The following is a 25,973-nucleotide window of genomic DNA, read 5'->3' as shown; positions in this document are numbered from 1 at the left end:
TTGAAGCAGGAAAGGTGCTTTTGTTGGCTTCAAGCAGACAGACAGAGGGTTGAAGGTTTTCCTGGTAGTTGCCAGATCCTCTGCCTGTCCATAGCATCAGCATTCCTCATCTTCAGAAAGATTTATCTGTTGTCTTTCTTAATGGCCTTGGTGTAGCATGCTTGCTTCAAGGCAACGATGTCACTTGCTAGGTTTGCATCACTGAGTTTGCTGCCTACTGCATGTTCAGTAGGAAGGACTGGGAGCACATCCATGTCTTTGAATTTTTTTACTTACAGACTGTCTGTTGACTTGTTTCAATATCCCTTTAATGAGCTGGTTAAATCCCAGACAGTGGTGTTTCTGCCTGTTCTAAGACCAAAAGGGTGACTATGTAGGGTCAGAGCAGAGGTCCATCCTGCCCAGTGTCCTGTCTCCTTCACTAAGACAGTGACGGGCCCCTGCAGAAGGGTAAGCAGGCAGTGATGCATCCCAGAGTGTTTTTGTGGCCACCAGAAATTTGCAACTGAGGGACCTCCTGAGACAGAGGTGGAGTCTCTGAGATTCGTAAGTCAAATGATTGTGATGTTTGTTTTGATGATATATTGCTGTTTGTCTGTTGTGATTCTTGAATGGAGTTTGTTATGCTTTGTCTAATCAACACTGCTCTGTTCCAGCCATTCCAGTAGTTTCTAGCTAGGTTTTTTTTGTTAAAGAGAGGGTAAGGTGAGCCCCATTTCTGCGGTTGCCCCTCCAGCTCATGCTCATGCTGGAAAAGTGGTACCGCAGATAGTGTTGCTGGTGTGAGGATTATTGTTTAATTTTTTTCATTCCTGATCTTCTTCACAATCATTATCACAGCTGAACAAATGCTAGGCAGTTAGAAATGCCACTGGCTGCTAGGGATTTCAGTCCAGCAATGTTGGTGTTCTGGTGAACAGCTTGCAAGAGGATTACAAAGGTCAGGGACTCCATTAGACACCATAGAGTACCGTGGACACAGCATTTCAGTCAATTCTGGTTCAACATGGACTTATGAAGCTCATGGCTGATCTCTGAAGGGCTCTTCTGCATTTCCTGATGAGGGAAGGTCTTTCGCCAAACCTAAGTGTCTTACAAGCCTTTTATTCTAGGAATTTTTGGCAAAGGTCTTCAGGACCTGGGCTTCTTTAGAAAAAGGGACTGGGACTTATGAAAGATCCACAGTAAAATTTGTCTTACCTGACTGTGTCTATCTGAAAATCAGTCTTAACAAGTCATCTAGACTCCTATAGCCAACAAAGAGAGAGTTACGAAGAGGTGATTCATCTCCTCTGTCTTGGAGATCTGTCAGGTCAGGATGAATCAGCCCCTCTGGATGCCTATCTCCTTCCACTGGTAGCTGTATTGGAGCAGTCACCTAATAGGTAGATGACTGCAGTTAGGGGCGATGAGTCCCAAGTGCCATTGGCACATTAGAACATATAACCTCAAGCCCAAATCTGCTTAACAAGCTTAACAGACATCATACTCCCCAACCACACCAAGGAAGCTCCTCCATTTCTTTTCTTCCAGAAAAGCATTGAAGGTTTACACACATCCACAACCAGCCTCACGCTTGAGTTAACTTTAACTTTTGTCTACAGACCTGTTTGAAGTCTGTGCAGGTTCTAGACATCCTAAAAAATGTTTCCTGTTTGTAATTCCTGGGTTGTAAGACACGAAAACAAAAATAAAGCAAATCTGGTTTTGAAGACAAAATTGTTGGACTTCTTTCCAGCTGGAGCTGATGCCGTGAATGTTTCTGAGAAGTCTCAGAGTCCTTTGAGATGCACATGCAAATCCAGATATTTCAGAGAAATGACCCAGTATAGTACTGAAGAAAATTAATTATTCTTAACACTTCTGGAGTATTAAAAAGGTGTAACAAGCAATCCATGTCCGTGTTGCTGCTCCACAGCACCTGCAACTTAGACACTGCTCTTAGATTGCCTTAATCTAAGGCATTGCCTTAGATGGCGACTCTAAATGACAGGAGGTATCCTGCCTCACCCAGAGCTCTTAAAAACTGTTATTCCTGACTTCCTCCTTTTGTCTTTTTTTGTGTCTTCTTGGAAGTCTCAAGCTTTTGGCTTCTGAGTTTTCTTCCCAACCTTATGATACTGATGTTCCAATATTACAGCAAGAAAAAATGATAGATCTGGAGGAAGATGTCTCTCTGGATCAGTTAACACTTCTGACTAAAAACTTTGATTTACTCGTTATTAAAGACTATTTTTGGTTTATTCCTCTGATGGAGTTCCTTGTTTGTAGCATCAGTGCAACTAGAATTGCAATGAGTACCAACTCATTATTAGTGCAGGTAACACTGAAATCCGGTGGGACCACTCCAGAAACAGGCACTCTGAGGGCAGCAGGTTTGCAGCTGGCTGCAGCATTGCCGCAACTCACATGTCAGACATCGGCTGAGCCTTCAGGGATGAAGTCCCCAGTCCCATTTCCACAGTGACAATGGTGGGATGCAGTAATGGGTGCATTAGTGACTGCAAACCTCTCTGTGTTAAGTCATCTTTCAATCTAAGTGCTGTTGAGCCCAGAAGACTCTTCTTAGAGCCATTTGTCACCCTACTGACAGTGTGAGTTATCAGTGGCCACCAGTTCCCAAAGCCATCTGACCGCAGCATATGGCTATGCTGTGTCCTGATGTAAGGCCTGAGCAGTGCCTGAGGTCCCACAGAAGGTACAGTGGTGACCACAATTTACACAGATAAACCTGGGGGAGGTTTAGGTAAGCTAAACTGGGCACCTAGAGCAGTGCAGTCATGGCAGGAGAAGTCTCAGCATGGGCTGCACCCTTGACTCTGGCACTTCAGTACCACCCCAAAAACAGGATCTGTTCAGCACTGGCTCAAAACCACTGTCACAGTCCGGTGGCCCGTTGGGTTGCAGCAAGTGTGCTGTTCACCCCAACTGCAGGCACAGCTTTGGAGGTGCACAGCCAAATCCCGACCACCAAGGAATGGCAATATGTGGAGCCAGGATGCGTGCCACCAGCAAAGACCCTCTGAGGCTTAATTCTCACCTGCAGCAGCACTGCTCTTGCCTGGGTCTGCTGGGTTGGCAGGTCCATCCCTGCTAGAGAGTCGGAGGGGGTTCCCAGGTCCCATGTCTGTTTTGGCACTGTCAAGATGATGCAGTGTCAGGACAAGGTGCAGAAGCTTCCACAAGAAGGGAATACGCCAGCATGATGTGGGTGTAAGCTGCAGCGTGCCCCCCCGGCGCTGCCCCGAATGAGCCCCTGGTGTGCTGGGTAGGGAAGGAGGAGCGCCTTGGATGTCAGGATGCTCTGCCTCCAACGGGGTGAGCAGATCGTCATCCTCACAGTGCTGCCCTCAGCCTGGGACTTGTAGTGAGTAACGTTTCTGAGGGCAGCCATGTCCGTGAAGAAGAAATATGACCAAGAAATATTTGGCACGTCTGATGCTGCTCCCATTAAAGCAGTTAACTGGGTTGGATCCTGGCACATGACAGTTGGGGACCAGTCACTACCGGGCCACCAGTGCTCCCTACCACTTTCCTCAGGCACCGCCACTGGGGTCTCGGGCTCTGTGCTGCGCTACCCTACCCAGCTTGGCTCCTGTAGCAATTATGTCCGTTACGGCACTAATGAAATACGTGCACTTTGGTGATCCCTCTCCACTGGAGACTGTATGTAGATTCTTAAACAAATGCTCGCTGTGAGAGAAAGTTGCAGAACTTTCTCTCCCAAGTGCATTATCTGCATGAGAGGTGTTCAACATGGGACAGGAGCACCCCAGGCTATCCCTGGCTGGCTTTGCCTCTGCGGACAAAAATTGCTCATCAACAATGGGAGATTTGTTCCATAAGGATTTCAGGACAAAATTTGTCATTTGCTGTGATGACACATTCAAGTTTAAAAGAACCCCCAAATAGAGTGGTTTGGGCAATCTTTTCAAAGAAAACAAAGATTTTTTTGCACATCATTGCTCAGTCAGACCCTGGTCTCCCTGTAAGGTTTTGCAAGAGGCTTTATGCTTTGGAGTAGCAAGTTGGACATTACCTTCCCTGGCCAGAACAAACTGAATCACCAAGACCAAAATCTCAGCTGTGTAAAGAACCAGATGAAAAAGCATACGGAAAGGAAGCACCCAGGAGAGGTGGGAAAGAGTGTTTCAGAATTAGATAAACAATGCATTTGCTGGTTTTGCAATTTTTCTCCCTGCAATGGAGTGTGTAGCAGGCAGCAGCTAAAGCATTTCGCAAGTAGCATCAAGAGTTTTCCCCACCCATCACTCAGGGTGGGACGCTGTCATGTTGCATTGCCTGTGCTTTGCCCTCCAGCCTGGGAGAAACCTGCTCCTGACGTGTTTATACGGAGTCCTTTACTTCTCTCTGTCTGCTGCTCTAGAAACAAACAAATTGCAAGGGAAAAAAATTAGAGCTAGGTAATGAACTGATCGCGTCCTTAGATGCAGAAGTCAGAAACACCCAGTTATCTGGGAGGACCTCCAATGTGGAAAGGGAGCGCTGAGATTGGCGTGCCTTGCTCTGTGCTTCTGCTTCTCTGAAAGCAGGAGGAGGAAAGGGACTTTTCCTGTTTAAAAAAAGGGTTTATGAAAGAAAAAGACATGAACTCATGCTCAATGGTTGGGATAATGCCATTTTGACTCTCTGTAGCACCAGTTTTACTGCAGTTGAAATAAGATGTTAAAGATATTTATTCACCTGTCTTGTGTGACTGTTGGATATTCCAATTGACGTTCCTAAAATGGCCCCATATCGCAGGCTGGGAACTGGGGATCCACAAATGCTTGTTAATACAAAGGCAGGTCTTTGCTGTTCTGGTGAAGGAAAGCACTTACTCCTTGGGCTTGATAAGAGCACCTGCCCGCTATCAGTGCTCATCTTCCCTGTCTGTCCTCCCCTTGCCTCCTCTCCTTGTTTTAATATGAATGAAGGGCTCCCAAGGCTTGGCCTCAAACATACAGGCTCATTTCACAGTAGGGAGGAGAAGTTCAGGCTAAAATTCAGGATGTTGGCGGTGCATGTGAGCGTCCTCCTGCATCCGACGAGTGCAGGGGACTGCCAGTGCATGATGGTGTCTGGATGAAAGGAGAGACCTACCAAGCTGCCCTGACTTCTCAGGTCCCATGGGGGGAAGTTTTGGTGAGAGCCTGTGCTCTTCTAAAATGGTTTCCAGATCTTGCAATGCAGAGGGAATCACTGCATTCTGTCTCCACCCTGCTTTTTTCCTTGTCTTTTCCAGCATTTCTCTGCACTCCTAAAGGGACGAGGTGTGGACCTGGCCCACCTCCCCCGTGCAAACACCCACAAGCAGTGGGCAGATGCAATTCAGGGTGTTAGGAAATCTGGGTGGTTTATGAGGTCTGAAGGTGAGAGATTGATTATTTCCTTTCACTAATGCCATTCTGTATAGGGAGAGCTCACGCCACACACACAATAGCATGAGCAAAAGTTACGAGATTGTTGTCAGGTGGGTCTTTAAACCACAGACTATGTAATAGCATCACCTTCACCTTCAGAGATGTCATCTCTTCTCCAGACGGCAGAGTGCCTCACTTCTACCTTGCTGTGCATCCTATCTCACTGATCGCTGCATCCAGTGAAGAGATAACGACGTGGGGAACTCCACTCCAGTGTTAGAACCAAAGGTCTCTGGCTTAGCTTGGTGAACACCTGAAGTGGGGACACATGTTTTAGTCTGAGAAAGCTGCTCTTAGGGCACAGATGCGGCACTTCACTGAGATCAAGAAGCGATCAGGTCGGCTACTTCTGTGCAAGGATTCATAGAGACTATTTGGCAAGCAGGTCTGAAATCCGCTGAAGCTGGCAGGAGACTCCTCATCGATTCAGAGGCTTTGGATCAGGCTCCTGCTGCAAAGAGGAATTCTAAGATACCAATTAGGTCCGTGCCACTTGAAAGATATTAAAATGGGCTCAGCCAAGCATCTGTTAGAATCAGCAATAAAAGTCATGCACTGACTTTGGTAATGAGCTTCACATCACACGGGAACTATTTTCCCATGAGTTTGCAAAAGGCTTCCCCACCCTGCCAGGACTTGCACTGACTTGCCACTCAGGGCTCCCTGTGTTGCAGAAAGGTGTCTTTCCAAATAGGCAGTCGCTTTGATGCATCCATCTCAGGGCTGGCAAGAACGGGGACAATGCTAAAGGCCACTATAAAACACAGCAGGAAATATAGAATTGATAATTCTAGATCTATAAATACAGACACACTCACACCTTCCCTCACCCCTTCTGCTGGCAGAGAGCCCGTGTGAGTACACAGGAGTGCAAACAATAGCTTTAGATAAATAAAAAGTTAGCTCTTCCTTCGTTAGCTGAATTGGTTTCAGCAAATGCCCGGGGGCTCCACGGCTCTGTCAAGCTTCTGACAGCCTTACAAAATAATCCCCGTTTATACTGACTCACAAAGAAAAACGACAGGGCTCACATCTAACAAGCTGCTGCTCTGTCCTCCAGCCAGCCTCTCCACCAAGCAGCAAAGTCCACCCTGCACCTTCCTGCTCCAGCCCTGTCCTATCCCTCACTGTCCCAAGGGTTTCTGAACCCAGGAAAATGAAGAAAAAATGAGGATGATATCACCCCTAGAAGGACATACTCATCCGCAGTGGGGTAGTTTATTCCTTTGCTTAAGGTCACTTTGCCGTTGCTGCACGCGTGCTGCATCCAAAGCAAAACCAGGATGGAGAGAACCTCTGTGCATGGCCATCCTGGATATTTCGGTGGGCTTGCCCCACTGCCAGGAGGCTTGCCCAGTGCCCCCCACCACACTTACCCATGTGCCTCATCCTTGCTCTTATCGCATGCAAATTCTTCTTCCAAATCCCCGGAGCCCTGCAGTATGCACCAAACCTGTTACCTGCTGTGCTGCAGTGCTAACAGGTTTTTTCTGTGTCCTCTGGAGTAAACGCAAAGAGAATTTGCTCCCCTTTTGTCCCCTTCCAGCAACTCACCTGTTTAGATGCAAACCTGCAGAATAAAAATGAGAAAACTACTTCAGACTGGTGTTCAAATGACAGAGCAATCTGGGTATCGGCGTAGCTGGGCTGGAGGGTTTCTTCTTACCCACGTGGCACGCCTGCCTGGTAACCCCTTTTAGAAGGTTTCAGCCGTTACCTGTGCAACTCTCTGGGATGCAGCAGAGAGGATTCACTGCATTCCTGAAGATCAGTTTGTTAATGGAAATATTTGGCTTAATTAATTAACATAATGACAATTCTGCAGAGTGTTGGAGACAGGAGTGATGCTGAGTGTGCTCAGGGCTGGGATGAAGCTGGGGCAGAGCAGCGGGACTCAGGGTGAGCCTGCAGAGGATATCAATTTCTCTGTCATGTGGTGTTTCTAGGTTAGGAAATACGAATTTTTTCAGTGACGTGAACTATTGCACCAGGTACAAGCTTTTCACACCTTGTTCCTTGAACCTCCCTGGAAATAATAAGATGCCAGTGTTGACTTTCCTCTCCCAGCCCAAGGGATCCTTGGGTGGCTTTTGCAGAAAGAGGCACCCAAAGTACCACAGGTTAAAGTTAGGTGAGAAAAAAAACCTTGGCCCAACAAGAGACCATGGATGAGCTTTCCCAGGATAAGCCAAAGGGGGATGAGGCAGGCAGTTTTATCCTTTGGGTTTTCTTATGCCTTTTCACTGTATGTCTTGGAGATCTGCTTGCCAGTGTGCCGAGGGGGATGCAGTGGAAAAACTCGATATCATGGGGCAAACAGCACTAAAATAGCTTGCTTTATTTTTCTTTCTGGAGTACACAACTTAGTGACTTCTCTCTGACTTGGATACAACCCTGCAGGCTTCCAGGTGCCAGAATTGACATTCAGAAGGTTTAATATTGCAAAAGAATATTGGATTCAATCCTGGTGTACTTGGGGCAAATCTGGAGGACTTTTGGTGAAGTGGTGAAGACATTTTGAACTGACAGCAGGCCAGCTAAAGCCATTTTTTCATTTGATTAATTGCAGTTGGTTTTTTTACTGTCTTTTATTCTTTTTTTTCTTCCTGGTTTAGTCATCTCAATTCCCCCATTGTTCTCAGAAGATCCCATTATATGAGCTGGTACTACACACCTTGTAACTCATAAGCAGATATTCATTGTCTCCACTTGTTTCTTGGCACAATGAGATTCGAGAAACCTTTACTGATTTTTCACTCCCTTTACTCCATTCCTAGGGAACTTATACATGGAAGGGGAACAAAACAGCATATGGAAATTAAAAATAAATGGAGGCAGTGTTGGAAGGTCAGAATGGGGCATCATTCTCTGTGATGGCAAGAGATGCGATGTGAGCTCCTCTAATTACAGGTTGGGTTAGACTCCATGTGTTGGAAATAAGGCATTTTCTCTAACGCCAGGGTCATGTTTGATCTTTCAGTTCTGTTTTCAATCTCCTGGATAACATATCCTGATCGCTAAGTGTCCCCAGATTTCAAAGGAGGGTTTGGCACCTTTGTAAGGGCTGCAGGTGGGCTAACCTCCCCTAAATTTGGGTCCATAAAGAGGCGTATGAATTTGGTAGCCATGACACCCACGCAGGAGTGGGCTTGACAAGGTTGATCTGCAGCTCAATCCTTCCCTAATTTTTTTGTCTCTTGTTTTCTTGTTGACCAGCTGTACAACGGGACCCTGAAGCGGGACGTGGAGAACAGGCGCTACAGCTCGTACAGCCAGATGGAGGGCTGGGGCAGCAGGCACTACAGCAAAGCTGTCTGCAGCCCTGCCAGAGCCAGCAGCGACTACTGCTTTGTGCAGAACATCAAGAGCAGCCGGAGCGAGCCCGACCTCTACTGCGAACCACCCCGGGGCACACTGAGGAAGAGTCAGGTGGGGGGCCGGGCAGAGCACAAGGCAACCTTGAACCGCCAGAGCATCTACAGCAGCTGTAGCACCCAGCAAGGAACTACCAGGACAAGTAAAAAAATGCCAGCACGGGCCCTCTCCTGCCCCTCAAGCAACAAGCCCGACGTGGTCTATGCCCAGCCCATGATGAGCTGCAAGCAGGACGTGGTTTATGGACAGGCTCAGTCCAGCTCCAAGTAAGTCTGTTGCAGTGGGCTGAATCTGAGTAAATATAGACATCTGCTGTGGAGGTTTGTCCGCCTGAGCTAGTCACCTGAGCTGCTTCATAGCCACTGGAGATCGGCCCACCAGTGCACCCTGCACTTAACTGCATGCTGCCATAGCGTCCGAAGTGGGTCAGATGAGTCATACCCTTAAAGGGCTTATTTCTTTTCATGGGCTATGGAGGGGAACCAATATGACTGGCTCAGTGTAAATACCTCTGCTGTAGCTGTGTGATGTTGTGCAAGATGATCCCCCAGTCTCTGTGATGGTATTAGCTGACAGCTCCTTTGCAAGACAAGGGTGGGGAGGTGAAGAGCAGAAAGGCCAGTGTGCAGTTTTGGGTGCCTCTCCTGGCTGTCACGCTGCTCTGATTTGGCAGAAAACAAACTTAAAAAAACAAATAATGTTGAACTAATTGGTTCCTGAGGGTCTGGCTCAGACTGGAGCTGAGAACCTGCTGAGTGGTCATATTAACCCCTCTGTCTTTCCATCCAGCCATTCTTTCATTCCCCCAAAAGGTCTGATTCGGATTCCAGAAAAAATTGAGTCAGAAATTAAGTTAAACAGCCTAATTGGAATAACTTACCTACCCAGGAAAGAAGAGAGAACGGAAGCTGTCCAATTCCTTCCTGTCCAGAGCATCCAATCCCATTGGGGTTAGGAATTATGCAACGGTGAAGGATGGTCCTTCATGTGTCAGTTAGCATCAGGTCCCTTCTTGTAAATGCTGCCTACAACAACAGGGCATGTAAAGCACACCAGTGAGCTCAGACACTCCCAGGCTGATACAGCTGTGCAATGCAGCAGAGCTCTCACAAAAAGACCTGGTATGGTTTTGATGGCATTACAGCAATGTTGATTCACAGCTGCCCTGATGCTGATGGCTACATTGCCTCTGGCTCCGGAGCACCAACCATATTCTGTGATAGTCTTGGAAGAGATTTGGTCTGCACAAACCATAGTCTTGGGAGGCTATGGTTTGCATGTTTTGAACTGCAAAACATTGCAGTTCAAGGCACAATGTTTTATTGGGCTGGAGAAAGAGGGTCTGCATCTTCCACAAGTGCTCCCAGGGGCTACTGCACTACCATTGCTGCATCACTGTCATACAACAGGGCTTGCTCTGCACCAACCCAGAAGTTATCACAACTCCCAGACAGACATGGCAGCTTGCCACACAAAAACTAGGAGTTCCTGAGCTCATTCCTGGTGGTCCCTGGTCCAAAAGAGAATTTGCACTCTGCAGCATAAGTGTGAGACTAGTTAACAGGGCTCATAGCCTTTATTGTAACTCACACCAAAGACCTGAGATTGTTGAGCTGTTGGCCCAAGGCATGATGCACATATTGAGAAAATCCCCCCTTCATGGTCAGCAGTGTGAGCCAAATCATACCTTTTTTCACATCTGAATGTTGATTTCCAGATTTCTCTGGCTAATTCTCTGCTCAGCCTCCCTTGTTTTGTATTGAGTAGAAGCATGTCCCAGAGTATGTATGCCAAGAAATGTCACTTGCCTGTTAGCATGTTGTCATGAAACCTTAGCTTCCCATGTGCACAGTTACTTCATGTTTAACACATGCAAAATTAGCCCTGGCCAACCTGGAGCACTGGTGGCATTGGCTTGCTACTTTCAGAAGCTATGTAATTCCTCTGGAATGGGAAACAGAGATGTTACATAAACTGGAAGTAACAGGTTCCAGGGAACTTCTGACTAAAGAGCATAAAAGTGTAATGGGAGGGAAGGCAGAATGATTAAACACGGGACTGCAGCTGGTTTCTGCCTAGGGAAAATGTTGATTTTGAGAAGTTAGTCCCAGGCAGCAGTCAGGCTCTCTCCAAAGCAAGCCCTGCTCTGCACTGTGCAGTGCTCACAGTTGGTCATTGTGTTGGAAAGGTCACTTGAAGAATAATGCCATTTTCTGAAGAGAGGGAGAGCTGCTGTTGTGAGAGGAATACTCTCCAGCGCTGGATGCCCTTTGGTTAAGGAGTGGCTCCATTTATACACTTCTCCTGGCTTGGGGCATGGCTCATCTGGCAGAACTGGTTCTGATGTGGAAACGTTGAGGCTTCAAGTCGTAGGCTCAGCTGGGGCTGTGTCCCCTGAGTAAAACTGATTTGTCTGGTGCACACACCCCTTCGCGTGAAACCCACTGCAGAGCTGGATTCAATCAGAGGGCAGTTTGTACAAGCGTGCCTGCTCTTGAGTCAAAGGAGAGGAGATTGGCAGCAGTTGTCCTTGTAGTTTTGGAAACATACTAAGGAGCTGTCCTCTTTGAAAAAATTGCTTATTTGGAAGGCTGTTAGCCCTTATAAAGTATCTTGCAGGTTGCTGATAGCCTTGGTCTGGATTGTGCTTTTGTTGGGAACAGGCCTTCAGAGGTGGGTTAGGACCATATCTGGGCTCTCTTTGCTGTGTAGGACTGTTTCTGGTTGAAGGATTCTGCACTTGGGAGCTTCATCTTCATCTGGGTAGCCTGAACTTTGGGTGAGGAGAGGTTGGTTTGTACGCATCCCATTATTAACCTCCACATGCAGGAAGAGGGCTTAGCTGAGTAATAGTTGCTGGTGGTTCCCTGTTTGGGGCTCTGTTCTTCCTATTCTAGTAGTTCTTCAGGTGGAGTTTTTGCCTTTATAACTATAACAAGAATAATTTTGTGTTTGGTTTTCATGCTGCAAATCTCCTGTGTAGGTGGATATCTTGTCTGCAGGTTAGCAAACCGTCTCTATGAGCAAGGGAAGGGCTAAATAGTTTCCATGCTTTCAGAGGTCATCCAGTGAGGTGATTTCCATTGCTGTGAGAGTGATTACAGTGGGTCCTGTGATCCACTGGATCTGTCTGTGATATAAAACTGCTCTGTAATGCAGTGACTGTGGACAGTGTCAGTACTGGTTCAAGAGTGGTGCTTCTCAGGTCCTGTGCTATGGATCTGATCCCCTTGGGCAGTGTGAGATGAAAAAGAAGGTTCATTGGATGTTCTCAGGTAGTGAGAGTGGCATGTAGATATCAAAATACCAAGTATGCAAGAACTGTCAAGCTATCTGTACTGAACAGTCTCTCTGCATTTGGTCACAAAGTTATTTAATTTCTGGGACTATTCTTGATTGTGTGATTGCTTGCATTGATTCAACTGGCTTTGGCTGTGTAAGACCTAGAAGAGCTGTCTCTTTGACAACTGTCTCTCAGAAGAGTCCTTCCTCATACGGAAGCAACTCTAGTTGATGAAAGCACCTTTCCTCCAGCTAGCTGATGGGTAGTTTAAAACCTAAATGCTTTTTGGGGAAAAACATTTGATTCTATGATAAACTAAACCAAGTTGTAGGGTTTTACTCCCCGCATAGTATTGGTTCTGGTGAGGAAATCTGAGTTTTGCACTGTTTGTTCAGATCAGGATGTTAAAGAGTACTGACTTGCTTTGAGAAACCTCCTCTTGAAGTATATTCTCTTCCACCACCCCTGTCATTATGATCCTGCCTCAGTGAGCAAAGAGGGACCTTCTCATGTCCCTTCCAGACATACTTCTCTATAACCACTCAGGGGTTTAAGCCTTTGTAAGCTTTTGTCATATCTGGAACAACATTTCCAAGCTCAGTATATCTGTCCTGGGCTCAGAAGTTCATGGATTATTCTGGTGGCTCTTACCCAAAGGCCGCTCTCAATGAGTAGCACTCACATTTTGACACAATACAGCTCGCTGGAGTGAGTCCTTCTACCTGACAGAGCTGGGGGAAGTCTTCTTGGTATCAGGGCTCCCTCTTCTCCCTGGAACCCTTCTTTCTGGGCTCTCGTGACATCCCACAGATCTGTAGCCTCTCATCCTGGAAACTGGCAGCAACAAGTGGCTTCAGCAGCTGGTGAAGACTATGCATATTTTCCTATTTTTAACCATTTCCTCTGATGGGTGGTACTTGCAACATGCTCCAAGTGACAGTGTGTGATCTTGAGCTAGCCAGCTTTTAGCTAAATAACATGTTGCAATTCAGCCCAGTCAGAAAAAAAAGTTTCTACATCTTCCTTGGTCATCAGTAGCGATAATGAGAAGCAGTAATAAAGGATGTGATGTTTAATGCACCCTAGAAAACTTTGAGCCTTTGTCCCCCTCCAGCTGGAACTTAAGGTACAAGAAAACTGTGGCTACCACCAGCTGAGATGATTGTATTAGTTCTGCTTGCAGAAGCGTTGCACGTAGTGCTCCAGATGTCACGTGCACACAAGACTGACAGCCCAGGGCCAGGCTAGATCATGGTATGTGGTGGTTGAGACTCTGCAATAGTCTGTGCAGAAGTCAACTGGTTACGTGCATATAATTTTTTTAGGAGATGCCTGCATGTGGGCCAGGTGCCTCTGTTCCCCTTGCAGAGATGCAGTCAGTGGCCAGTGGAGCTGAAACCTGAGGTAGGTCAGTGCCTCTTGGTTGACCTCAGGGGAAACCCAGATGTCTGAGCTGGAGACATTACTGAGCGGCCAGACTAATCTCACCCCTTGTGAAGGATTCAGGGTATTCTCATTTGCGAAGATGAAGAGGTGAGCTGGGCTGTCTGCAGACATTCCCCAGCTCAAGGGTTGCTGATATAGATCAGGAGCTGTTAATGGACACCTACAATATGTGTTGTCTTCCATAATACCACACGCACCTTTGGCCTCATTTTAAGACACGGAGGCACTTCCCTTTGGTGTTCTCTGTATATGGGAGAAAGAGACTAAAACACCTCACTAGAGATCATGTGAAAGTAAGTGTATCAAAAAGTACCTGGAAATATGTAATATCTTGGTGCTATTCTGTTAAAGGCCTTGAATACCCCGGCTGGCAGCTACAGAGGAGGCCGTAAAGGCTGGGGCAATCCTTTGGATTTTCCATATGGTTATATTTCTCTATGGTGACGCTGACCTGGCCCCAGCTGAGCTGCAGCAGCCTCTGAGAGCTGTGGCTAGAGCTCAGGAACAGTAAGTGTGTGACCTGTAACCATTCATTCCTAGGCAGGAGCTCAAGTCTCTCTGGAAATACTATAAGCAGTGAAAACATACAAAAGTTATTGAAAGAGTCAGAAAAGGTACGGAGGGTGTTTTCAGATAGAAGTTCTTTCTTCTGGGATAAATAAAGGTCATCAGTATCAAAACATAAATCCTCCAGGGCTATGCCACACAACGGAAGCAGAACCAAGTACGATGATAGGCATTTTGGTTTGCTCTTATTTGGGATAAACTGCCTCTAAAAATGACTATTTCACAATGCTGGGTCCTTGTGAACTTGTCTGCACTATGCGTTTGCATCCAAAGCACACACTGTGGAGCTGTGTGTGATGCCGTCCTGGCAGGGTTCATATCGTTGCACATGGTGAGGATCCTCTCCCTCCCTGGAAGTGCCAATCTACCCTGGTATCTACCCACCAAGCAAAGCCGGAGGGAAAGCTCCAGCTGAGCTTCCAATGGCACCAAAACCTTTGTGGAGCATCTCACGGGTGGACATGGCTGTTTGTCATGGAGCATGGCTATCAGGTTTGCTCCAGCGTGGCCTGACTCTGGAAAGCTGTGGCTAGACATTCTGAATTTAGTGTCTTCACTCTCATTTTCTTAATGAACAACAGAATTTGTTAGAGTTTTCTGGCTTCCTCCTCTCCTGGTACTTGTAGCCCTAACAACCGGGACGGAGACTTAGATCTGATTAACACAAACCAATCTGCTAATACAAAGTGAACCAAAGGCAGTAGTATCAAATGGGGGAATTTGCCTTTCTGTGATACTGAGCCTCTAAAGTATTTGTTTCCCTTCCACACCTGAATCTGATCATCTTAATTTGTCTCCTGTTGAATCATTTCTAATTGAGATCTCTCTCTATTCTGATTGTTTCTTTCTTGTGGAAGAACAACCTTTGGAGCTCTTCCTACCAGGCACATTGGCCCAGGTTGGAGATGGCCACAGTCCAAGAATTCGTCTTGGAGCAGGTTGTTGTTCTTGTAGAGTAGATCTGGTTAGGAACATCCCTGACTGGCTGATGAACAATCTCCCATTAGCACGGGCTTTGCCAGGGTCATTATATTCTCAACTAGGAGAAATCACTGTTGCTTCTCGGGTGGCATGACTGAGCCTGGCTGCTCACCCTCTGTGAACTTGCCTGTTAGTGAGCTAGCAGAGGAAGGAGAGCTAGCAGAGGAAACAGAACTTTCCCCATCTTTTCCCAGACAGAACTGGACCTGGATACCTAGTTTTTCCCTGCTGAAGGAGGGTTTGGCTTTACGGTTTGTGGAGTGGATGTGTAGAAAACTGCTTTCCTTGAATAACTGGACTGAGTAGACATACTTGTTTCTCATAAAAAGTGCACCTGATTTAGGGTTTTTCTCAAGTTACTAAATTAAAAAGAAAAAAAAAATCACTATGAATTCACCATGATTACATATGCTGCATGGCCACTGACCTGCTGTTTTTATTAATGTGCCTCCCTCCCTACCCTTCCAGTCCAGGTCTGAATTCTGAAAGAAGTCCCTCTGGTGCTACTCATGCTGGACCCATCAGTGTCTCATCTCTGTTTTGTGTGTCAGTAGCATGAAAAAGACTAAGACAAAATCACAGCATCCTGAATCCAAAGGTTTCTGAGGTTCCAAAGCTTCTATTTTAAACTTTGTCCTTCCAGTTTTGTGTCTCCTTGTTGCAAGTGTAATGGAAGTTTCTTGCAGCCAAGTTTTGACGGAGGTTCAAACTGATGAAAAATCATATAATGAAGTGATGTTCTATTGTTAGTAGAAACAAAAGTGGAATGACATTCATCTAACTTTTGAATACTTAAGGTCCAATCCAAGACTGTTGTCTACCATTCCCATATATCAACAGAGGCAGAGGTATCTCCAGAGGGCAGGTCTTCCTGTCTTAGGAAAAATGTCTAAGACACAAAGGTAAGGTGTTCTTTGGAAGCACCTATTTCTCTCCATTGACTACCTAGGTGCTTAAATGAGTAATTTAAACTGGATGCAACTTTATACCAATGAGGGCAGGGGAGACAAAATAGTCTTTCTTGCTGCCTTCCAGTGTCATGGCATAATTGTTGACTTTTGATATTTTCTATGATCTATGCTATAGAATTGTGGATATTATTCACTGGCCCATGCTGTGTGGAGGTGAACCTTTGGATGCTTAAGGACAAAATATTTTATCTTATTGTAAGCTGCTGGAGGTGGTGACCATACTTGAGTGTCCTTTCTAGACCTTTATTTTTACATTTCTTTGGCACAAGCAAAATGAGGCGGCATAGAAGAAGCTACTCCCTCATAGTAATACTTAATACTTTAAATGTAATAGGTTCATTTAAAGAACTTAATAAAAAACACTCCATCTTGTCAGTCTATTGGATTGTCTGAAGACGATCAACACTCTACATAGTTACTAGTATGACATGGAGGAAGAACCTGTACACAAATTAATGTGGTTCAAACAGGAACTCATCTCCTCAATCTCCAGGTAAAACTCCATCAGTCGCAACTGGATCCTGAACAGGGAATAACATCAGTCAGGCACAACAAAGACCTAGTTGTCCTAGCAAAGTCTCCACACTTTTTTATTTCATTCACTATTAACAAAGCGTTTCCCATTTGTGTCCTGTCACTGCTGAGACAGTCATACCCAAACAAGAGTTTGGGTTTTGACTTTTCTGTCTTGAACTTTGTGTGATCATTAAGTCGTGTGCGAATTAATACAGGCGCTGCTGCTGTGGGCTGAGATCCCTCTGCAGCCAGCTGCAGTCCTAAGGGGCAAGGATGCTAAGAAGAGGTAGTAACTTTTATTAGACTAAATGATATAATTGAAAACACAGCGAAGATTTGCAGTTCAGATCCCCTTCATCAGTCTCAAAGTTTGTACCCTTTTCTAATTTTATGTGGTTAAAACATCGCAGATGATGCTAAATAAGTACAAAACAAAGAGAACAGGGCCTTTGTATTTCTAAACAAGGGACAATATTCAGATGTTTGTATTCTTCCCAAGGTTTCAGTCCTGCTCCAAGCTGGAGGTATTCATACCCTTCCTCTGGAGTCTGTAGGCACATTCTTTACCTGTAACAGGCTATGATGACAGTGGCCAACTTTTATGAAGAGCTTGAAGACTATCAATGTAAACATACCCTGGGAGCAGGATGTCTCAGTGCTATTATTAGTATTTCATAAACTGAATATTTGTCCATCCCATCACTCCAGACGTGCCTGTTGCCTTTTCTGAAGGGATCTGCTCTAGCCTCCCGAGACCATCAACTGCTCTCACATTTTTGCTTCCACCACATCTCACATCAAAGGATGACATGTTGTGGGAAAAGCATCTGCCTACTTTAGATTGTCCTAATAACCTGACAGATGGTTTCACTCTTGTCCACTAATTCTTTTATGTGATGAACAGTGAATACTGGTTCTCTGTTCCTTAATCCTTCCACCTTAGACATGATTAGACATCTAGCACCTCAACCAAGCTTTTATTCTGGATCCATAACTCGTTAGCCTTAGTGTCCTCTGTTGTATCTTTTCCACTTTTATCATCTCTTTTTTTGACACAGAGAAAGGCACTAGGGATGCACCAGGTGGTTTATGTGGTGATGTGATAATATTTTACACTTTGTAGTCGATTCCTTCCTAATATCCCCAGCCCTTTTGGCTGAGCACTCAACCAATGCTGTATTTCTCTTTCACACAGAATATGCGGTGATGAGATAGATGGTGGTACAATGACCATCCAGAAAGCCATCCAACTTCTGTGCTCCTCTGATGACAAATACCAGGCCATGGGTGCTTACTACCTCCAGCACACCTGCTTCCAGGATGAGTCTGCCAAGCAAGAGGTGAGCAAACTCCTTCAGAGCTCTGCTGTCACACTGGATGTGACAGCACACAAGATGGATGAAACTGGTTTTCCTCAGCACCAAGGATCCATAGGCCCCCTTGATTTTCATGATGGAGCCTCATACTTCGTTACTCACACCCAGGAATTAAGTAGGTTTTTCAACTATTAGTGGCCACTTTCTCTTAATAGCAGTGAGGTCAGGATTTTAACACAGGGGAATAGTTACCTGGCAGCAGAGGCGACTGTGGCCACATTATCACCATGAGCTGCTGTGACACAGATTGTAGGATTTTGGCAATACAGGAGCAGCCATTCAGATGCGCTGTCCTCTTCTGTATGGAATTGGACCTAGTTCCACATGAATCTTTTGCTATCTCAGAGCTGCAGTGTCACAGCCACACAAAATTTCCCTAAATCCCACTTTGATCTTTGTGCATTGCTCAGTGACGTTTCAGACATTTTCAGCCATTTCTGCCATTTTCATCCATTTTCAGGCATCTAAGCCAAAGGATTAAATAGTGATCGTGTACCAAGATATTTGATCAAACACAAGCCCTTCTTATAGCGCAGCTTATTTCTCTTCTGCTCTTACTCTCCCGCTACTAACTTCATGTCAACATGCGGCAAAGGAGGCAATCTCAAGGGTGGATCTGCTGTAGCAAGACCAAAGTTTATCCCCACCTTGGTGTGTTTGCAGCCGTGCAAACATGGGTTTATCCAGACGCCATCCCTATAGAGGTGGCTTTCCATTTGCCGGCACAACAGTGGCGCTGGACTTGCTGGCACAGTGTGGGGAGGTACCCCCGCGCTCTCGCTGCGGCTGAGCCGAGAGCAGGTACCCCAGCCCACACTACCGTCGCGAACTGCGGGGTGGCCACACCCTTTGTTACCGTTGAAAACACTCTCCGAGCACTGGCCTGTCCCATCGCTTCCCAGAAAGATGTGTCAGAGCAGGTATGTGAGTCATCCGAGCACACGCTTGTTTTCTTTCCTTTTAAAAGGTGCTCATCCATTTTCTGTTGTCAGCAAATCTGCAGCCGGTGGGTTGGTTTGTGCAGGAGGGGCTCCATGTGGGATCATGTCCCGGGGACGCCTGGTACAGAGGACATCCTATAGCGGGAACCCTCATCAATTTGGAGAGTTGAGCTGGAGGAATTTGCCTTCAGACCTCCCCAGCATGTGCGTGGTGTGCTGCAGGTTGGGGTTCACACCCCTTTCTGATGCTGCCCCTGTTGAGTGCTGGAGTATGGCCCAGTACTGCTTCTGGCTGACCTCGAGGGTGTTTACGCTGTACCGTGACCATCCTTCTAAGCTCAGCCTGTGATTTCAGGATGCAGATAAATTACCACATCATGTCATTATATTGCTATAAATGGCATCTACATATAGGCAGAGCAACATTTTCACCTGATATAAACTGGTGGAGGTAGGTGAAAGTTTGTGGGAGCAAGTACCTTTACATCAGCAAAGGATTCGGTCCATGGCCATTACTCAGACATCCACTTCTAGAGTTGAAGCTCCAACCTCAAGGCCAACACCTTTGTGCTTGTGACCTACGGCCTGAAGCAGACATGCCATCTGCAAGCTCTAGCCATCCTTTACTGCTAGGTCTGCTTTTCCAAATCCCATGAGTATGTGCCATGTTGACTCCTTGCATTGCCTCTCCCAGTGATGCTCTGCACACTGTCCTGATGCAGCATGTCTTTCCTGGTATAGGTCTATCGGCTGGGGGGAATTGCCAAGCTTGTCGAGCTTCTCCGCAGCACAAACCAGAACGTACAGCGGGCAGCAGCTGGAGCCCTCCGAAATTTGGTCTTCAAGAATCCAACCAACAAGATAGAAACCCGGCGGCAGAACGGGATAAGGGAGTGTGTGAGCCTCCTGCGGAGGACGGGGAACACTGAAATTCAGAAACAACTGACAGGTACACAGCAGACTGCTCAGTCTTCAGCAAGGACCATCCTCCTCCCTGTGGGTGGTCCATGTTGCTCCAGCATCCAAAGCCCCGGTAGCCATGGTGCTGCCATACCACAAAGAGGATGTTTTACGCTCCTGTCACACACAATGGCAACCTAAAGAAGGCAGAGGAGGTCCTGGCCCTTCGGCATCCCGCAAGGGTTCCCCACATCATAAATGCCTACTGGGGAAGCACCTGCTCCAGGTTTCCCCCGACAGCTGTAGTCACCCTGCCATTCCCATGCCTTCCTGAACCCCTGTCCCCCTTGCTGTTCCCAGGGAAGGCCAAGGGTGCTGGCAATCCTAATATGGTTGGGCAGGTTATCTAGTTGGTGTCTGACCTTTTCTTGAAGGATTGATGTGAGTTTGTTGGTGCAGGTCACCCTCAGCTGTGACTGAGTTCCTGTGTGCAAGCCTTTATGAGAATCTGGGAAAGATGCCTTCCCCCGGCAACCTAATGGCAATAAACATCAATTTTGGGAGACGGAGGATGCTTAGATGCCCACCTCCACATGATACCATGCTCCTGTTGCCCATCTTGCTTGTCTCCCATCAGGTTGGAGAGATACCGGGGTTTAGGGCAGCATCTGCACCCTTGGTTCAAAGAGGGATGAAGTGAAGAAAGGCTTTGTTGCTGGAATTCACTCTGACCTAAAGAAAGTTTCTAATGCATGGTGACCCTCTGCTTGAGCTAGTGTCCCACCTGCTTCCTAGGACTGCTCTGGAACCTCTCCTCCACTGATGAATTAAAAGAAGAGTTGATACAGGAGGCCCTCCCCGTCTTGACAGACTGTGTTATCATCCCTTTCTCTGGCTGGTCTGATGGCAGCTGCAATAGGACAAGAGAAATTATTGACCCAGAAGTATTCTTCAATGCTACAGGGTGTTTGAGGTGAGTCATCAAGCAGGGACTTGCTCTAGTTTGTGTCTGTTGACAAAAGCTGAAGCTGTCTAAATCCTGTTACAATAAGCGAACACACACTCACTGCAATTGTATTAACAAAAAAATTCTCCTTGAGAAAGTTTTCCTGACTAAGAGAAGGTGCAGAAAAAATTACATGTAAAATATTTTTTCCTAGTAGCTTTTTTTTTTTTTTTAAATGAGTTTGTATGTGCAAAGACTCTGCTCAAAAAATATAAGTTGCTTTGTCATGGGAGAGCTGCAGTTCTGAAACCTGACAGCATTCAGCTCAGACCAGGAAACTTGGCTCTTTTTGCCCTTAGATTTTGAGGCTTTGAGAGAAAATTCTGGTTGCTAGAAAACAAACTAGTTTGGGTTTTAGGTGGCAAAAAGCCAGAATTCTCTATGCGGAGAAAACAAGCATTTTCCCACTGATTTTAATAATTGTTTTAGTACAGAGCTGTCCCATTGCCCTGGACATTTCCTGGCTCATTTCATCAGGCAGGTCAGCTACAAAACAGGAGGTGCAGACTGAGCCCGGCGTAGTTTATTTTTTTCACAGGAAAGCCAGAGCCCTTTTGTAGAGGATCTTCGCCCTGACTTGCTGTTTGTCCTACCACCCTCCTCCACTTGGATGTGAGCTCCTTGTCTCTCACAGGGAACAAGTGGGAAAAAAAAATACCCTGTATAATTAGGTACTTTCATCAACTGAAGCTCTCCCTGAGGGAGCCCAGCGCCGACCACACCCTTACCAGACATGCAGCTAGTAGGAGCTGTATCTGCTTATGAAACGAAACGGGTGAATACGGCAGGGGCCTTTTGAGACATGATACTATCGTCTTCTGTGGCTGGGAACCATGTCTGAAAGATAGTGAGTCCTGCTCCCTTCCCTGTCTTGGAAGGCACCTTCCCTGTGCAGTCACACGTCGGGATGCGTGGTGTATGTTGCATATGAGGTGCTCCACTTTTTAGACCATCTCAACCCACCAATGCCACAAAATACCCCATAAAAATGAGGGAAAGAGTATGATGATGGCTTGTAAAATGAGGTCTCCGTGGAGTCTAACTCAAGGCAGGCTCTGTCTCCTGACACTTATCACAGTCTCTGGCAGTACTACCCAACACCCCCAGCGAAGACTGCCAGATGCAGGTCTGAGGGGGCTCAAAAGGCTGAGGGGAGCAGGAGCGGGGAGCAAGCCGAGTAAGGAAAGCAGGGCGGTTGGGTCTGGAGCCCCTGCTCTGAGGGGTGAGCTGGGATTGCTCTGACTCACTGCTCTGCCACATCATAACGCAGAGATGAGAACAGCCTTGGGTTTGCCCTGGGCTCGAGCCATTGCTGCTCAAGCATTTCTGGATTGCAGATGAATTCATGTTAATGAGGAGGCTGCAAATCACAGTGAACATCAAATCCAGTTCTGGAACGCCTGGAGTGAATATCTCACAACGACTGGGAACCTCTCTTTGTTTTTCATTTGCAAGCTACACAGCAATAAAATAGGGAAGAAAAAAACCCAACAAAACAACAAAAAACATTTCCTGTTACTGGAAAAACTCCCCTGTCCTGGTAGCAACCAGTGCTCAAGAATACATTACAACATTACAAACTGGTCAATCCCTCTGGTCAGAGCGATTGCTGCTCTTCAGCATCTCTGCCCCTATTTCCCACGCAAATATTGCTGTTGACACTGTGTAGCTCCATGCTTACAACCATTTGAACATTCCTGATTTTCACAATAATACCAGATGGTCTTTATTCAGTCTACTCTTTGGAAACACCTCCAAGGAGGAGATGAGTTTGTCACATGCATACCCTATAAGGCAAAATATTGCTCATAGTTACTCTTACTAGGACGATGTTGTCTATGCAGAGCCCCTTAACAGGACATTTCCTAGATTAAATCAATCCAAAAGAGCAGCAAGAGAGCTATGCACCATCCTACAGAAGATGACCAAATTGAGAGTAGTACACCAGCCTTGCTAAATCTTAAAAAAAGTCCTTAAATTCAATTAAAGTCCTAGTCAGAATAGAGCTGATCGAGACTAGTGAGTGAACCCAACTAATCCTCTCTCATCCTTCTCTCCTGATGTGCTCTGTCATGGCTTTCTTCAGAAACTTGAGTTCTGCAGACATGGGGCGCCAGACCATGAGGAATTACCCTGGCTTGATCGATTCAGTCATGACTTACGCGCAGAACTGCGTGGCTTCTAACCGACCCGATGATAAGGTACCAGATGCTCACCCAAGCTGTCTGCCCCATAATTAATAATTGCAACTTTGGTAATATCTCAAAATACCTTTCAAAGACAAGAGGGGCCTGGACTCTTTGTGGCTGCTCTTGTCCTTCCAAATCCCAGTGCCATATGTTGTAGGATTGCAAATCCTCGGTCCTCTGGGCCTGAGGTAGTGGTGGGTTTTACAATTCCCCTTTACCAAACACAGAGACACAGCAAAATATTTTTGCTAGAGCCCCCCAGTATGCTTCTCTTCCTTCCTCTCCCACCTTGTGATCCTTCCAGCGTCTTAATCTCCATCTCTTGCTCTTCCCACCACCACATCTCTTCATCCAGCAGGACTCAAGTATATAAACCCCAGACTGGCATCACACTCGGCAAGTAGCCAGGAGCCATCTTTCTGCTAGTCCCCTTTGACTCTGATTGCTATGTGTAAGCTCACTTACTTTGGACAAAACAGTGTTTATAGCCACATTTTCAGGACTTCAACACCTGTGATACTAGCCAGACACCCTAAAGTCCTCAATGCCCAGCAAAGTACCAAAATTATTTCAAATGAGCTCAGAATTGAGCAAAACATCTTTTGCGGATGGCTTTTGCAAGAAGATCAGTTTCAGCAGTACATACGGAACGCAGCTCTTTGGAAATGTAACCACATGTTTTGGTGTTGGTTACGGTTATCTAGTGAAAATTCTTCCTTGCTCTTTACATTGGGCACTCGGACATCCAGATAAAGGAGGCTTAAAAGCCTGTTCTTGCTAAAAAGTGTCCCCTAATCTGTAGCTGTGACTTGGATAAAGTAATTGAAAGTTGACTATGGCAAGAGGAAGACTTTCAAGATTTGGCATTTCATGGCAGGCAGTTTTATATAACCACTCTCTTTTCCTGTTCATCAACTTACCTGTGGCAGCAGGACCTAACAAGGTTCAATGAGTCAGTCAGCTCACTGAGATGGGGCTATGTGGCCTTCACTCATGTCTACTCTACCTTTTTCCTCCTTCCCATCCATTGCTACCTTAAGCAGGGTCAGGAGCTTGTATAGTATAACCGCTAAAAAGCTAATTATGGCATGCTATGTGTCTTCTCTGTAGCTATAGCAGGTGCTGCTCCGTATTTTTCTGTCTAATATGATGCTTGCATTTTTATTCCGGGGGTCATTTCAGTCTGTGGAGAATTGCATCTGCATCCTGCACAACCTCTCCTACCGCCTGGATGCCGAAGTTCCCAACAAATACACCCAGCTCAACCACATGGCCCGGAGTGTTTATATGGACAAAACTCTCACAGGCTGTTTCAACAGCAGGAGTGGTAAAATGGAGGTAAGATGTGCCGCAGAGGGCTTGGAAATGTGAACATCAGCCCGAGGCAGGGGCTGCAAGTGAAGAGCAGGATCTGAGCTTCCAGTTTCTCATCTCTTTCTAGAATGATGAGTATGGTGTCCCCCTTCCTGAGGAGGATTTTAAACCCAAAGGACCCAGCTGGCTCTACCACTCAGATGCCATCCGTACCTACCTGTCCCTGATGGATCAGAGCAAGAAGGATGCCACCCTGGAAGCTTGTGCTGGAGCTCTTCAGAACCTCACTGCGAGCCGAGGGCTGGTAAGCATTCCTCTCTCCTTTGCACGTGTGCAGCCATACGTGTCAGCACTTTACAGTAATCAGAAAGGAAAATGTCCTCCTTAAACCTGAGGGCACTATTGCAAGTCTTTCCACAGTGGATGCTCCAGCTGAGGTATTTATTAAAGCCAAAAACAGGGGGCTGTAATCAGCATCCTGAGGATCTATCCCCAATCCATACACTGTGTTTCCAGATTTCCCCAGTCTGCTGGTCATACTACCAGCATGTACTGGTGTTGGCACCCTCCCTCCAGGACACCAGTGAGGATGTACCCAAATGTGCACATGTGGACAGATGTCATTAAAGGAGAGAGAAAGGATGCGTGTGCGCCACCGCCTGTGTGTGTTTTTTAAGTGGGAGGTGGCTCTAATAACAGGGTGGGTTGTGCTGTGGATTGTGGCTTGTCCTCACATCAGAGCTGCTTGTAAAATAGCTCTGACAGATGTCCTATCCCGTAGGTATGGCAGCGTGGAGGTGACACGGGCTGCGTGATGCCGTGGGTATTGCAGGAGCTAGGGCACTGCAAGGCACACGTCACGACAGCAGCTCTGCTGTGCCAAATATCGCTACCGTGGGCATGTCCTTGCAGGCTGTGCTCACGTGGGCAAACCTCGACTTGTCTGTTTGTGTCGAACTTCATCAATTCCAATTTAAATAAGATGGCTAGGGAGATAAAGAGATAATTAGTCCATACGTAGGAGAGGCGTGTCACGTGTGCAAAGCGTTCCACCCAGAAACACGGAGTGACTCACGAAAGGAGCCTTCGCCACTGGGACAGCTTGAACCTGCCAGCTCTGATCTCCTGGGAGCTTTTGTTACAGGTCTTTCAATGTGAAATACCTGGGGAACTTTTTTTTCCTGCAGCTTAACTAAGCAGTGCTGCTAACAACAAGGTGGAGAGGGACTGTCATGGTACGGGTAGAGTTGATCAGAGAAATGGGGCTGGAGCTATGTGCTCCACGGAAATGAAAAGCCTTTCAAGCAATCAACATCATTACACAAGAACGTCTTTTGGGCAAGGGGGAAGAAAACAAACAAACAAAACTCAGCTCTGACAGTGTTGAAGCAACTTATTTCAGCCTTCTGGAACAAAATGGTTGGGATTTGCCTGGATATGCAGAAGTGGCTTCTCCTTTCAAGGGTCTTATTCCAGCTCAGAGCTGGAGTTGGGGTGGCTTGCTGTTTTTTCTGTCACTTGAAGGAAAGGGAAACTGGGTACAAGCTTACAACTCTTGCTATAATACTTTAGCTTGTAGAGGATGGCTCCGCATCTCTTCTCGGACTCTGCTTTACACATGCCAGTCCTGCCGATGTGAATCTGTAACGTGGCGTATGTGCCTCCTGTAGCGTGGGAGGGAAACT

At 46.5% G+C, this 25,973-nt stretch overlaps 1 protein-coding gene across 1 annotated transcript in view; it reads left to right on the top strand.

Annotated features, from left to right (window-relative positions):
* The window catches only part of PKP1 (plakophilin 1), a gene marked incomplete at both ends in the record, with an annotated part of 33,280 nt that overhangs the window by 990 nt on the left and 6,317 nt on the right, over positions 1–25,973 (top strand). The window contains 7 exons of the mRNA XM_010294840.1: positions 8,640–9,064; positions 17,758–17,902; positions 19,621–19,828; positions 20,575–20,752; positions 22,872–22,986; positions 24,157–24,312; positions 24,416–24,592. Coding sequence (XP_010293142.1) covers positions 8,640–9,064; positions 17,758–17,902; positions 19,621–19,828; positions 20,575–20,752; positions 22,872–22,986; positions 24,157–24,312; positions 24,416–24,592 — 1,404 coding nt within the window. The remainder of the gene's footprint in view (positions 1–8,639; positions 9,065–17,757; positions 17,903–19,620; positions 19,829–20,574; positions 20,753–22,871; positions 22,987–24,156; positions 24,313–24,415; positions 24,593–25,973) is intronic.

Source organism: Phaethon lepturus, unplaced genomic scaffold (genome assembly GCF_000687285.1).
Source record: "Phaethon lepturus isolate BGI_N335 unplaced genomic scaffold, ASM68728v1 scaffold17109, whole genome shotgun sequence".
Taxonomy (NCBI): domain Eukaryota; kingdom Metazoa; phylum Chordata; class Aves; order Phaethontiformes; family Phaethontidae; genus Phaethon; species Phaethon lepturus.
Note: the sequence above shows the minus strand (reverse complement) of the source record. Positions and strands in the feature narration are given on the sequence as shown.